Below are 26582 nucleotides of genomic sequence, written 5' to 3'. Positions count from 1 at the left end.
TTTCTTAATCCAGTCTAGCATTGTTGGACATTTGGGTTGGTTCCAAGTCTTTGCTATTGTGAATAGTGCCGCAATAAACATACGTGTGCATATGTCTTTATAGCAGCATGATTTATAGTCCTTTGGGTATATACCCAGTAATGGGATGGCTGGGTCAAATGATATTTCTAGTTCTAGATCCCTGAGGAATCGCCACACTGACTTCCACAATGGTTGGACTAGTTTACAGTCCCACCAACAGTGTAAAAGTGTTCCTATTTCTCCACATCCTCTCCAGCACCTGTTGTTTCCTGATTTTTTTTAATGATGGCCATTCTAACTGGTGTGAGATGGTATCTCATTGTGGTTTTGATTTGCATCTCTCTGATGGCCAGTGATGATGAGCATTTTTTCATGTGTTTTTTGGCTGCATAAATGTCTTCTTTTGAGAAGTGTCTGTTCATGTCCTTCGCCCACTTTTTGATGGGGTTGTTTGTTTTTTCCTTGTAAATTTGTTTGAGTTCATTGTAGATTCTGGATATTAGCCCTTTGTCAGATGAGTAGGTTGTGAAAATTGTCTCCCATTTTGTAGGTTGCCTGTTCACTCTGATGGTAGTTTCTTTTGCTGTGCAGAAGCTCTTTAGTTTAATTAGATCCCATTTGTCAATTTTGGCTTTTGTTGCCATTGTTTTGGTGTTTTAGACATGAAGTCCTTGCCCATGCCTATGTCCTGAATGGTATTGCCTAGGTTTTCTTCTAGGGTTTTTATGGTTTTAGGTCTAACATGTAAGTCTTTAATCCATCTTGAATTAATTTTTGTATAAGGTGTAAGGAAGGGATACAGTTTCAGCTTTCTACATATGGCTAGCCAGTTTTCCCAGCACCATTTATTAAATAGGGAATCCTTTCCCCATCTCTTGTTTTTGTCAGGTTTGTCAAAGATCAGATAGTTGTAGATATGCGGCATTATTTCTGAAGGCTCTGTTCTGTTCCATTGATCTATGTCTCTGTTTTGGTACCAGTACCATGGTGTTTTGGTTACTGTAGCCTGGTAGTATAGTTTGAAGTCAGGTAGTGTGATGCCTCCAGTTTTGTTCTTTTGGCTTAGGATTGACTTGGCGATGCGGGCTCTTTTTTGGTTCCATATGAATTTTAAAGTAGTTTTTTCCAATTCTGTGAAGAAAGTCATTGGTAGCTTGATGGGGAGGGCATTGAATCTATAAATTACCTTGGGCAGTATGGCCATTTTCATGATATTGATTCTTCCAACCCATGAGCATGGAATGTTCTTCCATTTCTTTGTATCCTCTTTTATTTCATTGAGCAGTGGTTTGTAGTTCTCCTTGAAGAGGTCCTTCACGTCCCTTGTAAGTTGGATTCCTAGGTATTTTATTCTCTTTGAAGCAATTATGAATGGGAGTTCACTCATGATTTGGCTCTCTGTTTGTCTGTGATTGGTGTACAAGAATGCTTGTGATTTTTGTACATTGATTTTGTATCCTGAGACTTTGTCGAAGTTGCTTATCAGCTTGAGGAGATTTTGGGCTGAGACAATGGGGTATTCTAGATATACAATCATGTCATCTGCAAACAGGGGCAGTTTGACTTCCTCTTTTCCTAATTGAATACCCTTTATTTCCTTCTCCTGCCTGACTGCCCTGGCCAGAACTTCCAACAATATGTTGAATAGGAGTGGTGAGAGAGGACATCCCTGTCTTGTGCCAGTTTTCAAAGGGAATGCTTCCAGTTTTTGCCCATTCAGTATGATATTGGCTGTGGGCTTCTCATAGATAGCTCTTATTATATTGAGATACGTCCCATCAATACCTAATTTATTGAGAGTTTTTAGCATGAAGGATTGTTGAATTTTGTCAAAGGCCTTTTCTGCATCTATTGAGATAATCATGTGGTTTTTGTCTTTGGTTCTGTTTATATGCTGGATTACATGTGATTTGCGTATGTTGAACCAGCCTTGCATCCCAGGGATGAAGCCCACTTGATCATGGTGGATAAGGTTTTTGATGTGCTGCTGGATTTGGTTTGCCAGTATTTTATTGAGGATTTTTGCATCAATGTTCATCAAGGATATTGGTCTGAAATTCTCTTTTTTGGTTGTGTCTCTGCCAGGCTTTGGTATCAGGATGATGCTGGTCTCATAAAATGTGTTAGGGAGGATTCTCTCTTTTTCTATTGATTTGAATAGTTTCAGAAGGAATGGTACCAGTTCCTCCTTGTACCTCTGGTAGAATTCGGCTGTGAATCCATCAGGTCCTGGTCTCTTTTTGGTTGGTAAGCTATTGATTATTGCCACAATTTCAGAGCCTGTTATTGGTCTATTCAGAGATTCAACTTCTTCCTGGTTTAGTCTTGGGAGGATGTATGTGTCGAGGAATTTATCCATTTCTTCTAGATTTTCTAGTTTATTTGCATAGAGGTGTTTGTAGTATTCTCTGATGGTAGATTGTATTTCTGTAGGATCGGTGGTGATATCCCCTTTATCATTTTTTATTGCATCTGTTTGATTCTTCTCTCTTTTCTTCTTTATTAGTCTTGCTAGCAGTCTATCAATTTTGTTGATCTTTTCAAAAAACCAGCTCCTGGATTCATTAGTTTTTTGTGTCTCTATTTCCTTCAGTTCTGCTCTGATTTTAGTTATTTCTAGCCTTCTGCTAGCTTTTGAATGTGCTTGCTCTTGCTTTTCTAGTTCTTTTAATTGTGATGTTAGGGTGTCAATTTTGGATCTTTCCTGCTTTCTCTTGTGGGCATTTAGTGCTATAAATTTCCCTCTACACACTGCTTTGAATATGTCCCAGAGATTCTGGTATGTTGTGTCTTTGTTCTCATTGGTTTCAAAGAACATCTTTATTTCTGCCTTCATTTTGTTATGTACCCAGTAGTCATTCAGGAGCAGATTGCTCAGTTTCCATGTAGTTGAGCGGTTTTGAGTGAGTTTCTTCATCCTGAGTTCTAGTTTGATTGCACTGTGATCTGAGAGACAGTTTATTATAATTTCTGAGGAGAGCTTTACTTCCAACTATGTGGTCAATTTTGGAATAGGTGTGGTGTGGTGCTGAAAAAAATGTATATTCTGTTGATTTGGGGTGGAGAGTTCTGTAGATGTCTATTAGGTCCGCTTGGTGCAGAGCTGAGTTCAATTCCTGGGTATGCTTGTTAACTTTCTGTCTCGTTGATCTGTCTAATGTTGACAGTGGGGTGTTAAAATCTCCCATTATTATTGTGTGGGAGTCTAAGTCTCTTTGTAGGTCACTCAGGACTTGCTTTATGAATCTGAGTGCTCCTGTGTTGGGTGCATATATATTCAGGATAGTTAGCTCTTCTTGTTGAATTGATCCCTTTACCATTATGTAATGGCCTTCTTTGTCTCTTTTGATCTTTGTTGGTTTAAAGTCTATTTTATCAGAGACTAGGATTGCAACCCCTGCCTTTGTTTTCCATTTGCTTGATAGATCTTCCTCCATCCCTTTATTTTGAGTCTATGTGTGTCTCTGCACGTGAGATGGGTTTCCTGAATATAGCACACTGATGGGTCTTGACTCCTTATCCAATTTGCCAGTCTGTGTCTTTTAATTGGAGCATTTAGCCCATTTACATTTAAAGTTAATATTGTTATGTGTGAATTTGATCCTGTCATTATGATGTTAGTTGGTTATTTTGCTCGTTAGTTGATGCAGTTTCTTCCTAGCCTCGATGGTCTTTACAATTTGGCATGTTTTTGCAGTGGCTGGTACCGGTTGTTCCTTTCCATGTTTAGTGCTTCCTTCAGGAGCTCTTTTAAGGCAGGCCTGTTGGTGACAAAATCTCTCAGCATTTGCTTGTCTGTAAAGTATTTTATTTCTCCTTCACTTATGAAGCTTAGTTTGGCTGGATATGAAATTCTGGGTTGAAAATTCTTTTCTTTAAGAATGTTGAATATCGGCCCCCACTCTCTTCTGGCTTGTAGAGTTTCTGCTGAGAGATCAGCTGTTAGTCTGATGGGCTTCCCTTTGTGGGTAACCTGACCTTTCTCTCTGGCTGCCCTTACCATTTTTTCCCTCATTTCAACTTTGGTGAATCTGATAATTATGTGTCTTGGAGTTGCTCTTCTCGAGGAGTATCTTTGTGGTGTTCTCTGTATTTCCTGTATCTGAATGTTGGCCTGCCTTGCTAGATTGGGGAAGTTCTCCTGGATAATATCTTGCAGAGTGTTTTCCAACTTGGTTCCATTCTCCCCGTTGCTTTCAGGTACACCAATCAGACGTAGGTTTGGTCTTTTCACATAGTCCCATATTTCTTGGAGGGTTTGTTCGTTTCTTTTTATTCTTTTTTCTCTAAACTTCCCTTCTCACTTCATTTCATTCATTTCATCTTTCATCACTGATACCCTTTCTTCCAGTCGATCGCATCGGCTACTGAGCCTTCTGCAGTCTTCACATAGTTCTCGAAACTTGGCTTTGAGCTCCATCAGCTCCTTTAAGCACTTCTCTGCATTGGTTATTTTAGCTAAACATTCGTCTAATTTTTTTTCAAAGTTTTTAACTTCTTTGCCGTTGGTTTGAATTTCCTCCTGTAGCTCAGATTAGTTTGATCATCTGAAGCCTTCTTCTCTCAACTCGTCAAAGTCATTCTCCATCCAGCTTTGTTCCTTTGCTGGTGAGGAACTGCATTCCTTTGGAGGAGGAGAGTTGCTCTGCTTTTTAGAATTTCCAGTTTTTCTGCTCTGTTTTCTCCCCATCTTTGTAGTTTTTTCTGCTTTTGGTCTTTGATGATGGTGATGTACAGATGGGTTTTTGGTGTGGGTGTCTTTTCTGTTTGTTAGTTTTCCTTCTAACAGACAGGACCCTCAGCTGCAGGTCTGTTGGAGTTTGCTAGAGGTCCGCTCCAGACCCCGTTTGGCTGGGTGTTAGCAGCAGTGGCTGCAGAACAGCAGATTTTCATGAACCGCAAATTGAGCTGTCTGATTGTTCCTCTGGAAGTTTTGTCTCAGAGGAGTATCCAGCTGAGTGAGGTGTCAGTCTGTCCGTACTGGGGGGTGCCTCCCAGTTAGGCTGCTTGGTGGTCAGGGTCCCACTTTAGGAGGCAGTCTGCCCGTTCTCAGATCTCCAGCTGCGTGCTGGGAGAACCAGTACTCTCTTCAAAGCTGTCAGACAGGGACATTTAAGTCTGCAGAGGTTCCTGCTGACTTTTTGTTTGTCTGTGCCCTATCCCCAGAGGTGGAGCCTACAGAGGCAGGCAGGCCTCCTTGAGCTGTGGTGGGCTCCACCCAGTTCGAGTTTCCTGGCTGCTTTGTTTACTTAAGCAAGCCTGGGCAATGGCGGGCGCCCCTCCCCCAGCCTCGCTGCCGCCTTGCAATTTGATCTCAGACTGCTGTGCTAGCAATCAGGGAGACTCTGTGGGCATAGGACCCTCCGTGCCAGGTGCGGGACACAATCTCCTGGTGTGCCGTTTTCCAAGCCCGTTGGAAAAGCGCAGTATTAGGGTGGGAGTGACCCGATTTTCCCAGTGCTATCTGTCACCCCTTTCTTTGATTAGGAAAGGGAACTCCCTCATCCCTTGTGCTTTCTGAGTGAGGCAATGCCTCACCCTGCTTCGGCTCATGCATGGTGCGCTGCACCGACTGTCCTCCACCCACTGTTTGGCACTCCCTAGTGAGATGAACCCAGTACCTCAGATGGAAATGCAGAAATCACCCGTCTTCTGCGTCGCTCACGCTGGGAGCTGTATACCAGAGCTGTTCCTATTTGGCCATCTTGGCTCCACCCTGTACCACATTTTCTTTATCCAATCTGTCATTGATGGGCATTGTACATATGGTAGAATATACATATGGTAGAATTCACCTGTGAATCCATGAGATCCTAGGCTTTTGTTAGTTGGTAGGCTTACTTACTACTGATTCAATTTCAGAGCTCATTATTGGTCTGTTCAGGAAATCAATTTTTTCCTGGTTAAATCTTGGGAGCATGTATATGTCTAGGAATTTACCCATCTCTTCTAGGATATTTTAGTTTGTGTGAATAGAGATGTTCATAGTAGTTTCTGATGGTTATTCTTATTCCTGTGGGGTTAGGGGTAACATTCTCCTCATCATTTCTAATTGTGTTTATTTCGATGTTTCCTCTTTTTTTCTTTATTAGTCTAGCTAGTGACCTATCTTATCAATTTTTTCAAGAAAACCAACTCCCAGATTTATTATCTTTTGAACGATTTTTTTGTGTCTTGATTTCCTTCAGTTTAGCTCTGATTTTGGTTATTTCTTGTCTTTTGATAGCTTTGGAGTGGATTTGTTCTTGCTTCTCTAATTTTTTCCATTGTGATGTTTGTTTGTTAATTTGAGAGCTTTCTAATGTTTTGATGTGGGCATTTAGTGCTATGAATTCCCCTCTTAACACTGCACAAGAGTTCTGAATTAGGTTGAGCTAGCTGAAATGACAGAAATGCAGTTCAGAATATGGACAGGAACAAAGATCATAAAGATTCAAGAGAACAACAAAACCCAATCCAAGAAAACTAAGAATCAAAATAAAACAATACAGGAGTGGAAGGATGAAATAGCTGGTATAAAACAGAACTTAATGGATCTGACAGAGCTGAATAACACAATACAAGAATTTCACAATGCAATCACAAGTAATAACAACAGAATAGACCAAGCAGAGGAAAGAATCTCAGAACTTGAAGACTGGCTCTCTGAAATGAGACAATCAGACAACAATAAATAGGAAAGAATTAAAAGGAATGAGCAAAACCTCCAAGAAGTATGGAGTTATGTAAAGAGTCTGAATCTATGAATCATTGGCATTCCTCAAAGGGAGGAAGCAAACAACTTGGAAAATGTATTTCAGGCTATCATCCACGAAAACTTCCCCAACCTTGCTAGTGAGGCCAAAAATTAAATTCAGGAACTACAGAGAACTCCTGCAAGATTCTGCAGAAGAAGATCATCACCAAGACCCATAATTGTCAGGTTTTTCAAGGTCAAAATAATAATAAAAAAAGAATGTTAAAGGCAGCTAGAGAGAAATGACAGGTCGCCTACAAAGAAAACTTCATCAGGCTAACAGTGGACCTCTCAGCTGAAACCTTACAAGCCAGGAAAGATTTAGACCTGCCTCACAAGAGATCTTAAAAGGAGTGCTAACTATAGAAAAGGAAGACTTCTACCAGCTAACACCAAAGCACACTTAAATACACAGACCAGTAACACTATAAACCAACCACACAAACAAGCCAGCATAATAACCAGCTAAGAGCACAATGACACACATCAACAATAACCTTGAATGTAGATAGGCTAAGTGCCCCCACTTAAAAGGCACTGAGTGGCCAGCTGGATAAAAAAGCAAGACCCAATGGTATGCTGTCTTCAAGAGCATATCACACATAATGACATCCATAGTCTCAAAAAAAAGGGATGGAGGGAAATTTACCAAGCAAATGAAAACCAGAAAAAAGCAGGGATTGCAATTCTAATTTCAGACAAAAAAAAAAAAAAAAAGACTTTAAGCCAGCAAAGATTTAAAAAGACAAAGAAGGGCATTACATAATGGTAAAGGGTTCAATTCAGCAAGAAGGTCTAACTATCCTAAATATAAATGCAGCCAACACAAAAAAGCAAGTTCTTAGAGACCTACAAAGAGACATAGACTCCCACATAATAAAAGTAGGAGACTTTAACACTCCACTGATATTGTTAGATAGATCATTGAGGCAGAAAATTAACAAAGATATTTAGGACCCAAACTCAACATTGGACCAAATGGATCTGATAGACCTCTACAGAACTCTCCACCCAAAAATAACAGAATATACATTCGTCTCATTGCCACATGGCACACACTCTAAAATTGACCACATAATTTGACATAAAACAATCCTTGGCAAATGCAAAAGAACCAAAATTATACCAAACACCCTCTCAGACCACAGCATAATAAAAACAGGAGTCAAGACTAAGAAAATCACTCAAAACCATGAAAATTAACATGGTTCTGAATGACTATGGGGTAAATAATGAAATTATGGCAGAAACTAAGAAGTTCTTTGAAACTAATGAAAACAAAGATACAACATACCAGAATCTCTGAGACAGCTAAGGCAGTTCATTGAATTTTACAGAAAAAATATTGGCTGATATTTTGATAGAGATTGTGTTAAATCTATGGACCAATTTGGGGAGAATTAATATCTTAATAACATTGAGCCTTCCAACCAATAAACTAGATTTATTTCTCTATTTTGGTCCTTCTAAATTTATTTCAGCAATGTTCTATAATTATCACATACTTTATTATGTCTATTCATATTTCATATTTAAATGCTATTACAGGTAGTATTGTTTTCAAATTTCAATTTCTGATTGTTTATTGTAGAATTCTGTCTATTGACCTTATATCCTAAGAACTTACTAATCTCAAATATTAGTTGTTAGTATATTTTTTTCAAGATTTAAAATTTTTTACATACACGACTGTATTAGTTCATTTTCATGCTGCTGACAAAGACATGCCCAAGACTGCTATTTACAAAAGGAAGAGATTTAATGGACTCACAATTCCACATGGCTGGGGAGGCCTCACAATCATGGCAGAAGGTGAAAAGCACATCTCACATGGTGCCAGACAAGAGAAGAGAACTCGTGCAGGGAAACTCCCCCTTTATAAAACCATCAGAGCTCATGAGACTTATTTACTTATCACAAGAATAGCACAGGAATGACCTGCTCCCATGATTCAATTACCTCTCACCAGGTCCCTCCCACAACATGTGGGAATTGTGGGAGCTACAATTCAAGATGAGATATGGGTGGGGACACAGCCAAACCATATCAATGAGCATATCATCTGCAAATAGAGTTTTACTTCTTTTTTTCCAAACTGAATGCCATTTTTTGGCTATTGTACTGCCTTGGACCTCCAGTATATTGATCAATAGAAATGACAGAGAAGACATCCTTGCTTTGTTCTTTATTTTAAAAAAAACACTCAGTCTTTCACTGTATGATACTAACTGTAGGGTTTTCACTTCCTTTTTTATATTTATTTATTTATTTTTTTATTATACTTTAGGTTTTAGGGTACATGTGCACAATGTGCAGGTTTGTTACATATGTATACATGTGCCATGTTGATTTCCTGCACCCATTAACTCGTCATTTAGCATTAGGTATATCTCCTGATGCTGTCCCTCCCCCCTCCCCCAACCCCACAACAGTCCCCGGAGTGTGATGTTCCCCTTCCTGTGTCCATGAGTTCTCATTGTTCAATTCCCACCTATGAGTGAGAACATGCGGTGTTTGGTTTTTTGTCCTTGTGATAGTTTACTGAGAATGATGTTTTCCAGTTTCATCCATGTCCCTACGAAGGACATGAACTCATCATTTTTTATGGCTGCATAGTATTCCATGGTGTATATGTGCCCCATTTTCTTAATCCAGTCTATCGTTGTTGGACATTTGGGTTGGTTCCAAGTCTTTGCTATTGTGAATAGTGCCGCAATAAACATACTTGTGCAGGTGTCTTTATAGCAGCATGATTTATAGTCCTTTGGGTATATACCCAGTAATGGGATGGCTGGGTCTAATGGTATTTCTAGTTCTAGATCCCTGAGGAATCGCCACACTGACTTCCACAATGGTTGAACTAGTTTACAGTCCCACCAACAGTGTAAAAGTGTTCCTATTTCTCCACATCCTCTCTAGCACCTGTTGTTTCCTGATTTTTTTTAATGATGGCCATTCTAACTGGGGTGAGATGGTATCTCACTGTGGTTTTGATTTGCATTTCTCTGATGGCCAGTGATGATGAGCATTTTTTCATGTGTTTTTTGGCTGCATAAATGTCTTCTTTTGAGAAGCGTCTGTTCATGTCCTTCGCCCACTTTTTGATGGGGTTGTTTTTTTCTTGTAAATTTGTTTGAGTTCATTGTAGATTCTGGATATTAGCCCTTTGTCAGATGAGTAGGTTGCAAAAATTTTCTCCCATTCTGTAGGTTGCCTGTTCACTGTGATGGTAGTTTCTTTTGCTGTGCAGAAGCTCTTTAGTTTAATTAGATCCCATTTGTCAATTTTGGCTTTTGTTGCCATTGCTTTTGGTGTTTTAGACATGAAGTCCTTGCCCACGCCTATGTCCTGAATGGTATTGCCTAGGTTTTCTTGTAGGATTTTAATGGTTTTAGGTCTAACATTTAAGTCTTTAATCCATCTTGAATTAATTTTTGTATAAGGTGTAAGGAAGGGATCCAGTTTCAGCTTTCTACATATGGCTAGCCAGTTTTCCCAGCACCATTTATTAAATAGGGAATCCTTTCCCCATCTCTTGTTTTTGTCAGGTTTGTCAAAGATCAGATAGTTGTAGATATGCGGCATCATTTCTGAGGTCTCTGTTCTGTTCCATTGATCTATGTCTCTGTTGTGGTACCAGTACCATGCTGTTTTGGTTACTGTAGCCTTGTAGTATAGTTTGAAGTCAGGTAGCGTGATGCCTCCAGCTTTGTTCTTTTGGCTTAGGATTGACTTGGCGATGCAGGCTCTTTTTTGGTTCCATATGAACTTTAAAGTAGTTTTTTCCAATTCTGTGGAGAAAGTCATTGGTAGCTTGATGGGGATGGCATTGAATCTATAAATTACCTTGGGCAGTATGGCCATTTTCACGATATTGATTCTTCCAACCCATGAGCATGGAATGTTCTTCCATTTGTTTGTATCCTCTTTTATTTCATTGAGCAGTGGTTTGTAGTTCTCCTTGAAGAGGTCCTTCACGTCCCTTGTAAGTTGGATTCCTAGGTATTTTATTCTCTTTGAAGCAATTGTGAATGGGAGTTCACTCATGATTTGGCTCTCTGTTTGTCTGTGATTGGTGTACAAGAATGTTTGTGATTTTTGTACATTGATTTTGTATCCTGAGACTTTGCTGAAGTTGCTAATCAGCTTAAGGAGATTTTGGGCTGAGACAGTGGGGTTTCCTAGATATACAATCATGTCATCTGTTCACTTCCTTTTTACCTATTGAAGAAGTTAGTTCCTTTTTAGATGATTTTTGTCAAAAACTTTTTTCATCTTTTGAGATAATATGGTTTCCCTTTTTGTTTGCTAATGTGATTATATTGATTGATTTTCAAATGTTAATGTAACCTTGCATTTCTGAGAGAAAACCTACTTGGGTCTTGATGTATTATCCTTTTTATATAATGTGACATTATTTTTTAGACTTTTGCATCAATATTTATAAAGGATATTGGTCTGTAGTTTTATTTTCTTTTAACATCTTCTGTTTTTGTATCATGGTGATGCTGACCTAATATAATGAATTGGGAACTATCTCTTCCTCTTCAATTTTGTGGAAAAGCTTGTCTAGAATTCGAATTGTTGCCTCTTTAAATATTGTTTGGTTTGAGACAGTTCACCAGTCAAGGTCTATGATCCTGAATTTGATAAGGTTTTACACTACAAGTTGAATTTTAAAAATTGATATAGGACTATTTATGTTAATATCTATTTCTTCTCAAGTGAGCTGTGGTAGCTTGTATCTTTCAAAGGATTTGTCCACTTCATCTGTTATCAAGTTTATTGGTATTAAGATGTTCATAATCTTCCCTTATTATTTTTTTGGATGTCTGTAAAGTCTGTAGTAATGTCACTTCTCTTATTTCTGATTTGAATAATTGTGTCCTCTCTCTCTTTTTTCCTGAGTCTGACATATCTATCTTCTCAAAAAGCCAGCTTTTGATGTATTTTTTTCTATTCAATTTATGCTTTGAACAGATCATTCTGTTGTTTATAATGCATTTCATTTTTTCCTGCTCCTATCTTCTTAAGGTGGAAACTGATTCATTGGTTGAGACTTTTCTTCTTTTCTAATGGATTCGTTTAGCACTTTAAATTTCTCTTTAAGAACTACTTTAGTGACATTTCACAAATGTTGATATGTTGTGTTTTTATTTTCATTAAGTTCAAAATGCTTCATTTCCATTTTGATTCATTCTTTGACCAATGGGTTATTTAGAAGTGTGTTTAGTTTCCATATATTTGGTATTTTCCAGATACTTTCATGTTACTTATTTCTAATGTAATTGATTTCTAATGAACTAAATTAGAATCACATGAGAATGAATCACCTTACCTTTTACATTTATTGCTCTGTCTTGGTAAATGTTTTACATGGACTTAAAAATGTATATTGTACCATTTTGGGGTGGGATGTTCTACAAATGTCAACCAGGTCAAATTTGTTGATTTTGCTGTTCAAATCTACCTACTATAACCTTACTAATTATCTTCTCATTCTCTCAATTAGTGAGAATGTATTAAAATTTCTAACTGTAATTGTGGATTTATTTTTCCTTTGAAGTTTTATTAGTTACTGCTTCATGTATGGTGAATCTCTGCTATTAAGTGCATAAGTGTTTAGGATTATGTTCTCATGATAAACTGATTCCTTTATCACTATGAACTGGTCTTTTAAAAATCTGTTAGTTATTATTTATCCTGAAATATATTTTATCTGATATTAATATAGGCCCTCCAGATTTCTTTTGTGTTATCATGGTATGTCTTTTTTCCATTCTTTTATTTTAAACCCATTTGTGTCTTTACATTTAAAGTATGTTTCTTGTAGGCAGCATATAGTCTCTGCGTTTTTATCTAATATGACAATCTCTTCCTCTAATTGGTATCTTTAGATCATTTATGTTTAATCTGAGTATTTATATCATTAGATTAAGACTATCATTTTGTTTTCTGTTTGTTCTGTTTTTTTGTCCTCTCTTTCTACCTTATTTTGGATTATTTGTTATGATTACTTCTTTCTTTTTGGATTTAAGCTATAACTCTGTTTTGTTATTTTAGTGGTTTGTTTAGCATTTGTACTACACATTTTTAGCTTATCCCAATCTACTGCCAAGTTATATTGTGCCACTTCATGTATAGTAAAAGAGACAATATGAACATGACCATGTTTTGCCAGATGACCACGTATCCATTCCAATGACAGGCACTGATTTTGGTCTGTCTCTGGCAGCTGTAATTGTGTATGGTATGGCACTTTTCAGGCAGCCATATCCATGAACATGCTGAGATTTTCCATAGATGTGGAATTTCAAAGCAGTGTTAGACATTAAATCAAGCTTCCTGTTGGTCTTCTCAACAACAAAATCCAGGGCCAGGATCTTTAAATTTTTTGGCAAACTAGCAAAAAAGAGTATCATCAACCAGGACACAACTCCCAAGGGACTAAATTTCTATACTTTCCAATCCTAGAGGGTCAAAGCTCAGGGCATTCACTGAATATTTAGCATCAATCACATCCCCAATGTTCTGCAGATAAGAATCCTCTTAACTCGTTTAAAGATCCAACATGATTATCATAGGTCTGTATTCCCAATAAACTATCTGTCAGGATGTATAAGAAGTCATTTTTGAACACTAAAACATAAGGATTAAGATTCAATTTTTGATTAAATGGTGACTTAAATGTTTCTATGTTTTTTTTTCAATATTAATGTTTGGCTAAATAATAGGTGCATCTGCATGCAAGCATCATGTATCATGAACCAATTCAGAAAATGGTGTGGAAGATAATTTTGTTAATTACAGAAGGGAAAGGGAGGCAGGAGAGGCAGCATAACATAATTGTTAAGTGTGTAGACTCTAGAATCAGAATACCTGAGTTTTAATTAATCTCTCCAAATTATTATTTCGCAAAACCTGCTTATTAGGTCTACTAAATATTTTGTGCAGTTTTTGAGATCTTCTACATAGAAAGATATGTTGTCTACAAATAATAACACTTTTATTTCTTCCTTTCCAGGTTGCAGGCCCACTCCCTGCTTTGCTTTGCTTATTGCACTGGCTAAATTTGCCAGTATAATGTTAACCAGAAAGAGTCAAGTAAATATTCTTGCCTTTCTCCAGCCATTAAATATGATGTTAACTGTAGGTTTTTTATCTATGCCCTTTAACTATTTGAGGAGGCTGCCCTTTATTCCCAGTTTACTTAAAGGTTTATTATTTTTTTCAATCTACATTTTTTTGAGACAGGGTTTCATTCTGTCACCCAGGCTGAAGTGCAGTGGTGCAATCACTGTAGCCTTGAGCTCCTGGGGTCAAGGTGTCCTCCCACCTTGTCCTCCTAAAGTATGGGGATTACAGACGTGAGCCATAATTTTTTTGTTTTGTTGTTCCGATTTTGTGTGTTTTCCTATTTCTTCATCTTCTCTTACTTTTATCATGTCCTTTTTACTTTTTTGGAGTTAGATCACAGCGCTTTTTTATTCTAACCTATTGAGACTGTTGCTTAGGTATTTTCAGGCTTTCTTTTTGCCTGATCTATACTTACTGCTATATATTGTCCTCTATTACAGGTTTAGGCAGAATAAATTTTGTGAATGGTATGCAGTAAATTTGTTTTTTCTATGTTTTACCCATTTGGGTAACTGAGCCAGAGGCATTATTGAAAAGGTGAGTTTCCTCCCATTGTTCTAGAATGTCAACTTTGTCATAATTCAAGTGTCTACAGGTAATTATCAGTTTTCAGATTCTCTTTTACCATTGATCTACATGATTACTTGTGTAATACCACATTGCCTTAATTACCACTGTTTTATAAGAAGTCTAATAAGTTATCCAAATTTGTTCTTCAAAAGTGTCTTAGCTACTCTTGCCTTGGAGCATTTCTGTATATAATTTTAGAACCAAATTATAAGATTTTTATAAAAAAGGTTGTTGAGGTGTTTATATAAGGTTCATTGACTATTGTGAAAAACTAGTGTAATTTTGTTGAGGAGTGAAGAATATGACTAATCACACGTATTAGATACACTGTCGGGGCAACCATAGGATGCACAGATTAAAAAATATATAAAGAACAGACCATCAGAGTAAGCCTGATAAAAGAATTATGCAAAACAGGACATCAGAGTAAGCTCAATGTAACTATTGATGAAAACTGGGTATCTGCCATTTACCAATAGAGGGGAAGCTTAGTTCCACACAACTGTAGCTTTAGTTCCATATAAATAGAGCTAAAAATCCACTGGTTTTATTGCCATGTGATAGCTACCCACATGCTATATAGCATTTTTATTTCTGTTATTGAACAATAAAATTAGCAGATCTGTTTTATGAATGGGCTTGCTCTTCTGGATTTCTCTTTTCCCACCCCAACAATATATACATCACCTGGGATGTGGGGGGAATGACATCTTTAATATTGAGTTCCCACATCCCTGTCCAGTGAATGGCATCTTTAATACTCAGTTCCCACATCCCCATCCAGTGTGCCCTCTACAGTTGTTCTCAACTAGAGGAGCCCCATGTTTTCACAACAGTTTAGCCAAGCAGGAAGGGGATCAAGTGGATAGGAAATCAAGCAGGAAATATGTGCAGATGCTGTGTTTATCACACAGGTATTCTCATTCTTGCCAAGTATGCTCTCCTGCAGGTCACTTCCGGCAAGGGTGCTCATCTAAAAATGCTTATGGGGGGAATGGATGGAATGACAGAAAGTATAGTAGGTGATATCTTAGAGGCCTCCAGTTCTCAAGGCTATGCAGGCATTACTTCTCACCCCAAGAGTTTTCCCCTGTAAGTTTTCAGGGAAAACAGTTGGGGCTTCAGGGAAAGGATCACAAAGAAGTGAAGAGACATTAGGCAGGGTCTTTATGTGCAATCACCATGGTTTATAGAAGTATATGAAAATAAATGCAAGTATTAAAAAACATAACCTTAACATAGCAAAAATAAGGCCACCAGGATCAGAAGACAGTAAAATGAGCCACTTATAGGGACAGGCAATCAAAAGCAGAGTGTCCAGAGGGAAAAGCAAGTTCAGACATGGTTTTTACACATTAGTCTTAACATCTAATGCTTCAAGATAGAGAGTAAAGATTTAAAAAGTACTAATATTAACTGAAAATGAGCTCTGCATTGTATTTGTACTTACTGATAAAAAAATACTCAGATAGGGGAAGTATGTTTGCCTAAAGTCACACAATCTGTGAGGCACTGAGCCAGGATTAAACCCAAGACCATCTGGCCTCAGTGCCAATGGTTTTCAGCTCCAAGTTCCCAGTTGGGAAGAGTAAAAGGGAGACCTGCTCAAAATGCATCAATCTCAAGGTCCTTCCAGAGATGCAGGTCAACCTATATGCTTGAGATGGGAAAATGCATACTGATCAACTTTACTGAATCTGATCAACCCATCATTCCATTTTTTGTACAAGAACTTTACATGTAGCTTTAGGGGTCCTGCTCAAGCTCCTTCTTAAAATAGTGTATAGGTTTTATTTTGTTGTTTACTCAAGCTTTCTTCCATGTCTTTTATAGAAAAATTACTTTATGGCCATAATTATGACAAGCTAATATTAGCAGTTTCACAATGGCTGATTATCATTATGTAGTATAAGGAATATGCAACTTGACAATATTCTGTATGCTTAACTTGCTGTGCTGATCACTGAGTTCATAACTTTAAAAGCTTTACATGCCATATTAAAAATGTTCATTTATATAACTATTTTCCATCATCTTTGCTGGAAAAGTTAGGCATCACCAAACTAGAAACAAATTCCCTTAAAAATTTTTATCTATTGGGATGTTGTCCCCAAGCTTATCAAATTAATTGGGTTTCTAGTAATTATTAAGGCTTGAGCTAATACTAAGGCTTTTCTGTGGCCAGTTCATTATGATTTTACCACTGTGTGAATTCTCTGGTGTACAGTTAGTTGTGACTTCTGGATGAAGGCCTTCCCACATATAGCACATTGATAGGGTCTTTCCCCAGTATGAATCCTCTGATGTAAAACAAGGTCTGACTTCTGAGAAAAGGCCTTTCCACATTCAGCACATATGTAAGGTTTCTCTCCTGTATGAATTCGTTGGTGTCCCGGAAGGTGGGACTTCTGAGAGAAGGCTTTCCCACATTCAGTACATATATAAGGTTTTTCTCCTGTGTGGATTCTCTGATGTCCAATCAGATGTGACTTCTGGCAGAAGGCTTTGCCACATTCACTACATTTATAGGGTTTTTCTCCAGTATGTGTTCTCTGGTGTATGATGAGCTGTGACTTGCGGGAGAATGTCTTTCCACATTCAGTACATTCATAAGGTTTTTCCCCAGTATGAACTAACTGATGTGTAATGAGTTCTGTCTTCCTGCTGAAGGCTTCCTCACATTGAGCACATTTGTAGGGTTTCTCACCAGTGTGAATTCTTTTATGTATAATGAGGTGGGACTTCTCACAGAAGGCTTTCCCACATTCAGTACACTCATATGGTTTCTCTCCAGTATGAGCTCTGTGGTGTATAATCAGCTGTGACTTCTGGGAAAAGGCCTTCCCACACTCTCTACATTCATAGGGTTTTTCCCCAGTATGTATTCTCTGATGTATAATGAGGGGTGATTTCTGGGAGAAGGCTTTCCCACATTCACTACATTCATAGGGTTTTTCCCCAGTGTGAACTCTCTGATGTATAATAAGGGATGATTTCTGAGAGAAGGCTTTTCCACATTCAGAACAATCATAAGGTTTCTCCCCAGTATGAGTTCTCTGATGTACAACAAGATGAAACTTCTCACTGAAGGCTTTTCCGCATGCACCACAATCATATGGTTTCTTTCCAGTATGAATTCTTTGATGTACAATGAGTTGTGACTTCTTAGCAAAGGCTTTTCCACATGTAACGCATACACAGCTTTTCTCTTTAGTTTCCACATTCTGATATTGAATAAGGGATTGTGTATTTCTAAAAACGTTTACACACTGATTATCATCAAAAGGTATTACTCCATTGTGAATCTTCTCAAGATTAGAATTGGGCTCACTCTGGCTAGATGATTTTCCACCTCCAAAACTCTGATCAGGTTTTTTTCTTGAATTGCTCTTATAACAACTTGGTAGGTCAACATTTGGTTTTAAGTTCTTTTTAAAAGCATCATATTTATGGAATCTCTGTATTGATGTATCAGTTTCTATGCACTCTTGAAATATTTTCCCCAATGGATTATATTTATGCCCTGATGCCTCAGTCACTGTTTTGCTGTTAACAAATGTGACCTGCCTGAAGAGTTTGTCTTGATTATCTAGAAATCTCTGCAGCTGACCATCACCTTGACAGACTTTTAAAATGGAGCACAATGAACCATCCCTTGTGACTCCTTTCAATATCTTATGATGGAAGGAAACTGTCCCCAAAATACAGGCCTGGGAGTTGTGAAGCTTACTCTTCCTGTCTAAAAGAAGAAAAGATACAATTTAAGAGTCATCACAAGAGTCAATTGACAGAGGGTAAAGAAGTAGAACAAATGGATGATTGAACATGGTAGATGAACTCACAAAAAAAGGATGGAAACAGGTCATCTCAGAAGACAGTACAGCAGATAGTGTTATCAGGTGAATAGATAGACAAGAATGTTAAACAGAAATATTCATGTAAAAACTAAACTTAGATGAAAAAGTGGGGTCTCATCACTAATTTTTTATTATTCTTCTAGAATATTTCACTTCTGCTTTCTGAATAGAAACCCCTTTTCATCTTTTAATTTCATTTATATTATAAACCATGTGCTACACATTCTTATTATCCTACCATCACTCTAAAGAAACAAGGTATCTTCTATAGGCAAAATAACTCTCCTCCATCTATTTTCCTAACAACTAACACAAATAATAGAAAGATCCAATATCCTGCTACAGATTCAGTATCAGAGTCAAACTGAGAATACAGATGTAAATTCCACTACTCCCAATAAACTACTTTCTATACATGTCAAGTAAAACTAGTAAAGTTCTCCCAGAAAAGCTGTATCTTCCTGACCCTAAGGTTTTTGTTCATATACTCTCTCTCCAACACTGTTTGCTTGCCTTCACCCTCCTTCAGCCTCATCAGCATTTATGTCATTCAGAGCAGTTACAGTTGCATGCTCTGAAAAATGTTTCTCAAATACTCTCACATCTCTTTAGACTCTAATTTTCTCTGAACTTTCAAAACAGTAACTGTATTTGACATTTAATTTAATGCAGTCATTTATCTGGGAATATTGCCTTTTAAAGTACAGCTTATGTTCTTGAAAGGAATTTATCTTCTATTGCCTTTAAAACCCTTTCAGGAAAGACAATAAATATAAATATATATATATATATATATACACACACACACACGAGACAGAACAACAAAAAATAGAACTCTGAAAGGCTTCACAATTACTTGTTGAGTGACTACTAAATTCTCAGCATAGAGGCAAAGAATAGATTTCAATAAGGATAGAAACATAAACCTCAGGCACCAATCAATTAAAAAAACACACATAAATTGATATTTCACTTCCCTTGTCTCCCATCTGCCTGATATTCATCTGGATAGATCCAATTTGATATGTCTCCCTTTATGATCCATGGCTCTTCTCCTTGTTCCAACTTGGAGATGACATCTGGTTTGGAAACTGGATACCCTATTAAACAGAAATCACAAAGAATTGAGATTGACTGCACTGAAGGAAAAAAGAAGGTGCAGTTTCAGATGGTCTACATTGAAGCTGTCCAGTTAGCCTTCAACAAAGGCATAACCTCCATTTGCAAAGGTATGAAGGTCATCAAAGTCATGACATACATCAGGAACAATCTCATCACAGCAACTGGTAAGGAAAGGCACTTGATTGGACAACTCTGAGTTATTCAGGGAAGCCATCCTTACCCATTGAGACCAGGTGGCTGTAGTTCTCCAGCATCACATCCCTGTACAGGGTCCTCTGAGAAGGGTCAAGTTGCTGCCACTCCTCCTGGGTGAAATCCACAGCCACATCCTTGAATGATACTAACCCCTGTAATAGTAAATTCCTGTTCAATCTGAAATGATTATTCTCATAATTTCTACTATAATGTGCACAACTACACCCATGCCTAGTTTTGTATCATAGTTTTTGGGAAAAACAAAATAAAATCCTGTTTTTAGCAAGCAGAGCCAGGCAATATGAGGAGAAAAAAAGAGGTAAGCCATAAAATGCCTACCTAATACATATAGTAATTTCATACATTTTAAAGGTAGCACCCAAATAACTGGGAGGAAGATGGATTATTGGATGAATAGTTTTGAAACAATGAATAGTAAACAGGAAAATAATAATGTTGAAGAAATATTATGGGTTGAGTTGTATCTCCTGAATATTTATATGTTGAAGTCCTAACCCCCAGTACTTCAAAATGTGGTATGACTTGGAAACGGGGTCATTGCAGATATACCTAGCTATATGAGGTATTTAGGGTGAAACTGAATCCAATATGATCTGTGTCCTTATCCAAAGGGGGAAATTTGAACACAAAGACATGCATAGAGGGAAGATAATGCAAAGAGAAAAAAGAAGACAGTTACAAAGAAGCCAAGGAGAGAGGCACGAAACAAATACATCCCTCACAGTCCTGAAGAAGAACAACCTTGATTTTGGACTTCTAGCCTCCAGAACTATGAGACTAAATTTCTATTGTTTAAGCCACTCAGTTTGTGGTACTTTGTCATAGCAATCCTAGCAAACCAATACACTATATAATACCTGGGAAAAAGAATAAATTCTGATGGGATAAAAATTTAAACTCTAAAAAGTACTAAAGGCCATAAAAGTAACAAAATAAGACACAGGAGAATTTTAATTAATGATTATAGAGCAGAAATGCCCTTTGTAAGTACATTTTTTTAAAAAAAGAAAAGCTACATTTAGAGAATCATAGAATGTCAGAGCTCTAGAAGATCATGAATCTAATCTCTTTATTTCATAGGAAAATGATGTTAGCTTCCCCCAAATTTAATAGCTTTCTTATATACATACAATAGTTAGTAATAGAATGAATATACCAATTACAGTTAGCAACAGAAAATAAGGAATCCTGAATGATAAACTCAACAAAAATGTGCAGAAAACATTAATGAAGAAACCAACAACAAATTAGTGACATAACATCAAAAAAGAATTTGGGTAAGAGTAGAGTTATAAAATGTTTCTGGAGGGAAAATTGACTATTTTAATTATGTCACCATTATCCTCACAATAGCTGTTAACTAATAGCAGAAACTAATCCAATAGTGATCTGTATTATTTTAAATAAGTTGTTCAGACTTTTTCCCTAAATATTCCATAATAACCAAACACCACTTTCAGAATGAAAATGATTATTTCAAATGTCAACACTGCCTGCTTAAAAGCCTCCTTTGTTTTCTTCTTTGCTAACACAGTCTCATCTCAGTCATCTCAAATCTCAAGCTTTCTCTCATCCCACACCAATTCCATATTCACTCTGTCAAGCTGCAAACACTTAGTTGTCCGTAACAATACTGTTAATTTTCCTATTGTACATATAAGAAAACTGAGGATTACAGTGGTTAAGTAAATACTTGTGATTGATGAACTCTCATATCTGCAAGATTTATTCTCACTCAGTAGTCTAGGTTTTTGACTACTGCAGTCCAAACTGCCTCCCTGACACTGTAAACATCATGATCTTTTATATTTTATCACTTCAATACCAACCTTAGTCGACCTTTCCATGAAGCACTCTCCATTTTAGTTTCCAAATTCTCAGCCTTCCTAAAATCACTCTGCCCTTTCTACTTTTACAAATGCTGCTTCCTGTCCTCAGCCTACTTTCCTCATGAGCCAAAGTTCAATAATCATTTAAGCCTATTACCTACTTCCTTAGAAATCTGGTTGTTCCCCCCTCTCTGCTATAACAGTACCTGCTCCCATGTCTGCTACAGAACTTTTATGTATTAATGTTAGTTTCTACATCTCTTTACATCTCTGCTGATGTGTTAATGTTGGTTTCTACATCTCTTTTTTCTTTGCAGTCCTTCCAGAAGAAAACTATAAGTAAATCTGCTCAGGATATTCAACAGCTAGCCAGTGCATATGACATATACTGGGTACTTAAAAAACATTTGTTAAAAAGAAATGAATAATGACTATAAAGAAAAAATAAATTAAAACTCATGTTTAGTTAAAAACTGTTTTGTGTATTAGTCTACATTTATCTGAAGAAAAGTAACATAAGAAAGATAATAAATGTGGAATACAGAGGAAATCCATTCTGAGAGGTAAATTCATAGATGTTATCATTCTAACATTCTGATTTTGCTTTATTAATGATACCCAAATGCTTCAATATAATAAGTAGGTATAAATTTCTTAATTTTGAGAAAAATATAGTACATAATCAGTGGAAAATTATACTTTTGTCAACTACAATTTTTACAGCTTGGGTCCCTGGGGAAATGGAAGTGCTATTAAGTGATGGAAGAAATGAAAGAGAAGTAGGTGTTAGAGGCTGAAAAGGAGGATATATGTAAAAACGACTTCACTTCTGGATGGTAGGGAACTAATATACAGCCCTCTTCCTGAAGGAAGAAGCATTTAATCAACTAATTACCCACAGCAGTTGGATTTACTGGGCTAAGTAAAAAATCCATTCTCCTTCAAAGCAGTGCTGTGTAACAGAAATATAAAGCTAACCAGATAGGTAAGTTTACATTTTCTAGGAACCACATTCAAAAAATTATTTTCAATAATATACATTTATTCCAATATATTACTCAAGATATCATTTCCACGTGGGATCCTTAAAAACTACTAGTGAGTTTTGTGGAAATATAACTTTGAAATCTGGTATGTACTTAACACAACATATCTCAATTCAGACTAGCCAATTTCAAGTGTTCAGTAACCACATTTGGCTGATGGCTACTATATTAGTCCGCATGGCTCTAAAACAAAGCTACTGAAATCCAAAAACAAAAACAACAATGAAAAAATCTTTTTGCAATAGAACTCTAAACTCTACTGTAAAATATACACAAGGACTCCTAATGTAAAAGCTGATTTCAAGATTTGACAATGATAATCATAATGATGATGTGACAACAGCTGACACTTAAATATTTCAGTACAAACCATGCCCCAGTTATGGTTTTAAGCATGGTTTTTACTCAGTTCTCACAACAACCCTATGAGGATTATAATCTCTATCTGTAAGATGAAGAAACAATCCCAGGCAACCAGGCCACAAGGAAATATTATGCATCTGATAAAATAATAAAGGAGAATTCTATGTACTGATATGGAAAAAGATATTCTAAATGTATACAAAAGACCTTTATATTGGACAGTAAGTTAAAAATCAGGTTGCAGAACAAAATGTTTACTATAACATTCTTTTTCCAAAAGAAAAGCACAAGAAAATAAGAGACATTCTCACACATTTGTACTTTTACATATAAACTGTTAATCACAGTTATATTCATATCAAAAAAGGTTTGGAAGGTTAGAAGCAATGGTTAACACTGATTATCCTGGGAGAAGGTGAGTTTAAGTTAAAAGGTCTCTTTGTTTTAAATTTTTATCTTTTATATAATTTTAAATGTTTATATGCCAATGCTGGCAGAAAGAAAAAATAATACAAACTTTTAAAAATGGGAAAGCAAAGAAGGAACAGCCTTGAACTTGACAGTAATCCTACAAATTCTGAAAGCACAGCAAAAGATATGCAGCATCAGGGACCTTTGCCCTCCAAAGATTTGCCAGATAAACATAATTTAAGAACGGCTTTTTTGAGAGAAATACATAGTTTAGAAAAACATTCAAAATGTGCCTATCTTACATTAATGAATTTACCTGTGGATAAAGCTGGACAATAGGAAGCACCTGTAATCAATTTGTTCCTCAAAAGCAGGGGTCAACAAACTTTTTCAGTAAAGTTTACATTTTTGGCATTGCAGGCCATATGGTTTCTGTTGTAACTACTCAAGTCTGCCATTGTAGCTAGAAAAAAGCTATAGACAACATGTAAACAAACAGCATGGCTGTGCTCCAATAAAACTTTGTTTATAAAAACAGTTGGAGAATGGGATTTGGCCCATGGCAATAATTTGCCAACCCCCACTCAAGAATAAGGTTCAAGGAGTTTGGCTAGACATTATGATACATCCCCTCTAAAAAAGATCATTTTAAGACACCATTACAAGAAATCTACTGTGGCATTTAGCAAAGGAGTGTTGGTGAGAACACTGTGCACTCCACCTCCTAGAGTAAAAGCCAAAAAGAAATTTTTTTTAGTCTTATATGGCAAGAAACATTTTCTTACCATGGGAAATTTATCTTTCTCTTTAGGGAAATGCAAATCGTGTAACTCATGATATCTGCAAGTAAGATTACAACAATTAGTACATTAATTTATAAAAATGGTTGCCAGCCAGGTTTTTTACATATTATCTAGCAACTCCTTGGAGGTCTTGATCTTTGTTGTTACCACCTTTCCCTTCATCCAGATTTTAGCTATCTTTACTTTCCATTTGATTGTATGAAAAACCAAAGAATAATTTTTTTTTTAAAGCAACTCACCTGGGACTTCATCATTTTCTGCTCTCTTCCAAAGGGCCAGATGACTGAAAAAGCAAAACTGGTGATCAGAATGTTTTTCATAACCCAAACCCAGACTGCAGCTTTCACATTCACCAGTCTAGCAACAACTAACACCAGAAGTCAGGTAATTAATGGGCTACCCTGTGGGATAAGGTTGGTTAGCCTTACAGAAGGATCAGCAGGCACCATGTGGAGGAGGGATCATTCTTTACTCCTTGTACCTATAATATGATCACATAGAAGCTGACCAAGGTTTTATAATTGGATAGATGCGAAGATATGTTTCCAGTTGATTTACTAACAACTTACTGTTCCCCGTGGGAATCAGCAATTCTATTTATAGAAGATTTTCATGAGGCAATAATCATGGATAGCTATATAAGGATATAAGTGAAGATGGAGCTCCTTGGCAATAAGAATGGGAATGACCAAATGGAAAACTGAGGCATGTATTCCCTATTCCTAAAAAGAACCAGCAGCTGAATTCCAACAATTTTCCAAGAACTCTCTCATATTTTCCCCCCAACTTAGAAAGCTCTTGCTAAATCAATGTGCATGAACTCAAAGGTTAATTTTAAGATGTTTTCTGTTTAAATTTTTATTGCTCTTTTCAACAGCGCTATTGTCTGTATACAAAAATGGTGATAGGTTGGAACCACTGAAAAAAAAAAGAGTATACCACAATGCAGTAAGGTAAATACCTGGTAAACTTTCCTCAGTCCCAGGACAAGTCATGCAGACAGAGTTGAACTATTTCAGAGGACATGGGGGCTCCCATGACAGACAGATTATTTTATATGGGGGTATCAAAACAGATCTGGAAGGAAACAAAAGAAACAGTCATAATCATCTCTGGATATCCTGCAGATGCTCAATAAATGTCTCTTGAATAAAATATAAAATGATTTAAATGAACTTAGAAAGTGGAGGACTGAAATCAAACTTTTTATTATGATTCTATCAGTTTTGATTTGTTTGGTCTTGTTTTAAAATGACCATTTCTGATGGGGGTACCATCAGAAATGCTTAGTGGGCAATGGTAGACTAAGAAAAGATGGAAAAGGGGTTGACCTTTAAGAACTCAAACAGTTGCCTATGAGCTGTGGAAATTTAACGTTAAGTAAAGGCCTTCCCCAGTAAAATGTGGCTGACCACCATGACACCGTGGCCCCATTACTGTCCCCATCTAAATCTCGGAATTCTCAGGCCTAGCAATTATATACCCTACTGAACTCCCCCATGTCCATCACATCACTGAACACATGGACGCCCCCAACATTTAGTCCATAGCCTCCCACCACTGATTTCTCAGAGTCCCCTAAATCACTGAACCCAGTTAAACTCATCAGTCAGTCCACCTGCATTCCATTCCTGACCTCATAGACACCCCCTCACCTCTCACTTCCCAGTTACTAATCACATCTTGGACTCCCACATAAATCCAACCATAATCCCACCTACTTCCCCCACCAGTGATTTCATAAACCTCCTACCACTGACCCTCACGGGCTCCTCTCCTCCCATTACCAATCCCACAGACTCACCCTTCACTGCACACATCCCGCCTCTGACTGCCAGCTCGATTATCAGGTCCCAAAACCACCATCACCGCTTAATGGGAACCGCTGTCACATCCATATGGCAAACTCTCCCGCTTCCTATCCGCGAGCACCACACCGGGCTCCCGAGGCTGCGCCGTTCCGTACGGGGCGGTTTTGCCCGTTCCTCATCTTCAGAAGCTTTGTTCAGGAAGCAACATGGCTGCTCCCTGAGGCTGTTTCCGCATGGGGCCGCCATCTTGAGAGCCCGGTCGTCTCCGTACTAGCAGAGGATTCGCCCAGTGCTGAGCCCGAAAGTGGGCTGTACCACCGCGGCAGCGAAGGGAGGGGAAGGCGACGGAAAGGAGGCCTACGAAAGGAGCAGTAAGGTGCACACTTTTGCATAAAGATTTTACAAGGGGGATTTAAGAGGAAGTTGGAGTGAATCTTCCTCTATTGGAAGCATGCTTCTGACGAAAGGGGAGGAATTTTAGATGGTACCATGGACGTGTTTGTGAATGGTACAGCCCCATGCCGGGAGATTCGATTGCTGAGAGGGGAAGCGTGGAATGGTGCGGTCCTCTCCAGGGAGATTCCACTGTGGGAGAGAGGAACAAAATCTGGGGGCGAGGAGGGCTGAACAATCATTGTGTACTGTAATTATGCCAGTAAC

The 26582-nt window shown here is 37.5% G+C and overlaps 2 protein-coding genes across 2 annotated transcripts in view; one reads left to right on the top strand and one right to left on the bottom strand.

Moving 5' to 3' along the window:
- Positions 1-21961, top strand: part of IRGM (immunity related GTPase M) — a 76045-nt gene extending 54084 nt beyond the window's left edge. Inside the window, exon 4 of the mRNA XM_030816483.1 lies at positions 21806-21961. The gene's annotated coding sequence lies outside the window, so the exon portion shown is untranslated. The remainder of the gene's footprint in view (positions 1-21805) is intronic.
- LOC100606557 (zinc finger protein 300) lies at positions 15624-26123 on the bottom strand. Its single transcript, XM_030826432.1, has 5 exons — positions 25916-26123; positions 25073-25188; positions 24351-24394; positions 19664-19790; positions 15624-19421 (listed from the first exon to the last, which is right to left on the bottom strand). The coding sequence occupies exons 2-5, from the start codon at positions 25104-25106 to the stop codon at positions 19291-19293; spliced, it is 336 nt and encodes a 111-aa protein (XP_030682292.1). The 5' UTR covers positions 25107-25188; positions 25916-26123; the 3' UTR covers positions 15624-19290.
- Positions 26124-26582: the final 459 nt, after the last annotated feature.

The sequence above is a fragment of the Nomascus leucogenys genome, chromosome 2 (genome assembly GCF_006542625.1).
Source record: "Nomascus leucogenys isolate Asia chromosome 2, Asia_NLE_v1, whole genome shotgun sequence".
In the NCBI taxonomy this organism is placed as follows: domain Eukaryota; kingdom Metazoa; phylum Chordata; class Mammalia; order Primates; family Hylobatidae; genus Nomascus; species Nomascus leucogenys.
This window is presented reverse-complemented; position numbering and strand designations above follow the sequence as displayed.

Excerpts from the sequence above, each read along its gene's own strand:
- LOC100606557 (XM_030826432.1), bottom strand. The coding sequence starts at position 25,106 with ATGACTTGTCCTGGGACTGAGGAAAGTTTACCAG. Across the intron at positions 24,395-25,072 it reads GACTGAGGAAAGTTTACCAG|TCATCTGGCCCTTTGGAAGA; the intron begins GTATTTACCTTA and ends TTGCTTTTTCAG. Across the intron at positions 19,422-19,663 it reads CAGCCACCTGGTCTCAATGG|GGTATCCAGTTTCCAAACCA; the intron begins GTAAGGATGGCT and ends TCTGTTTAATAG.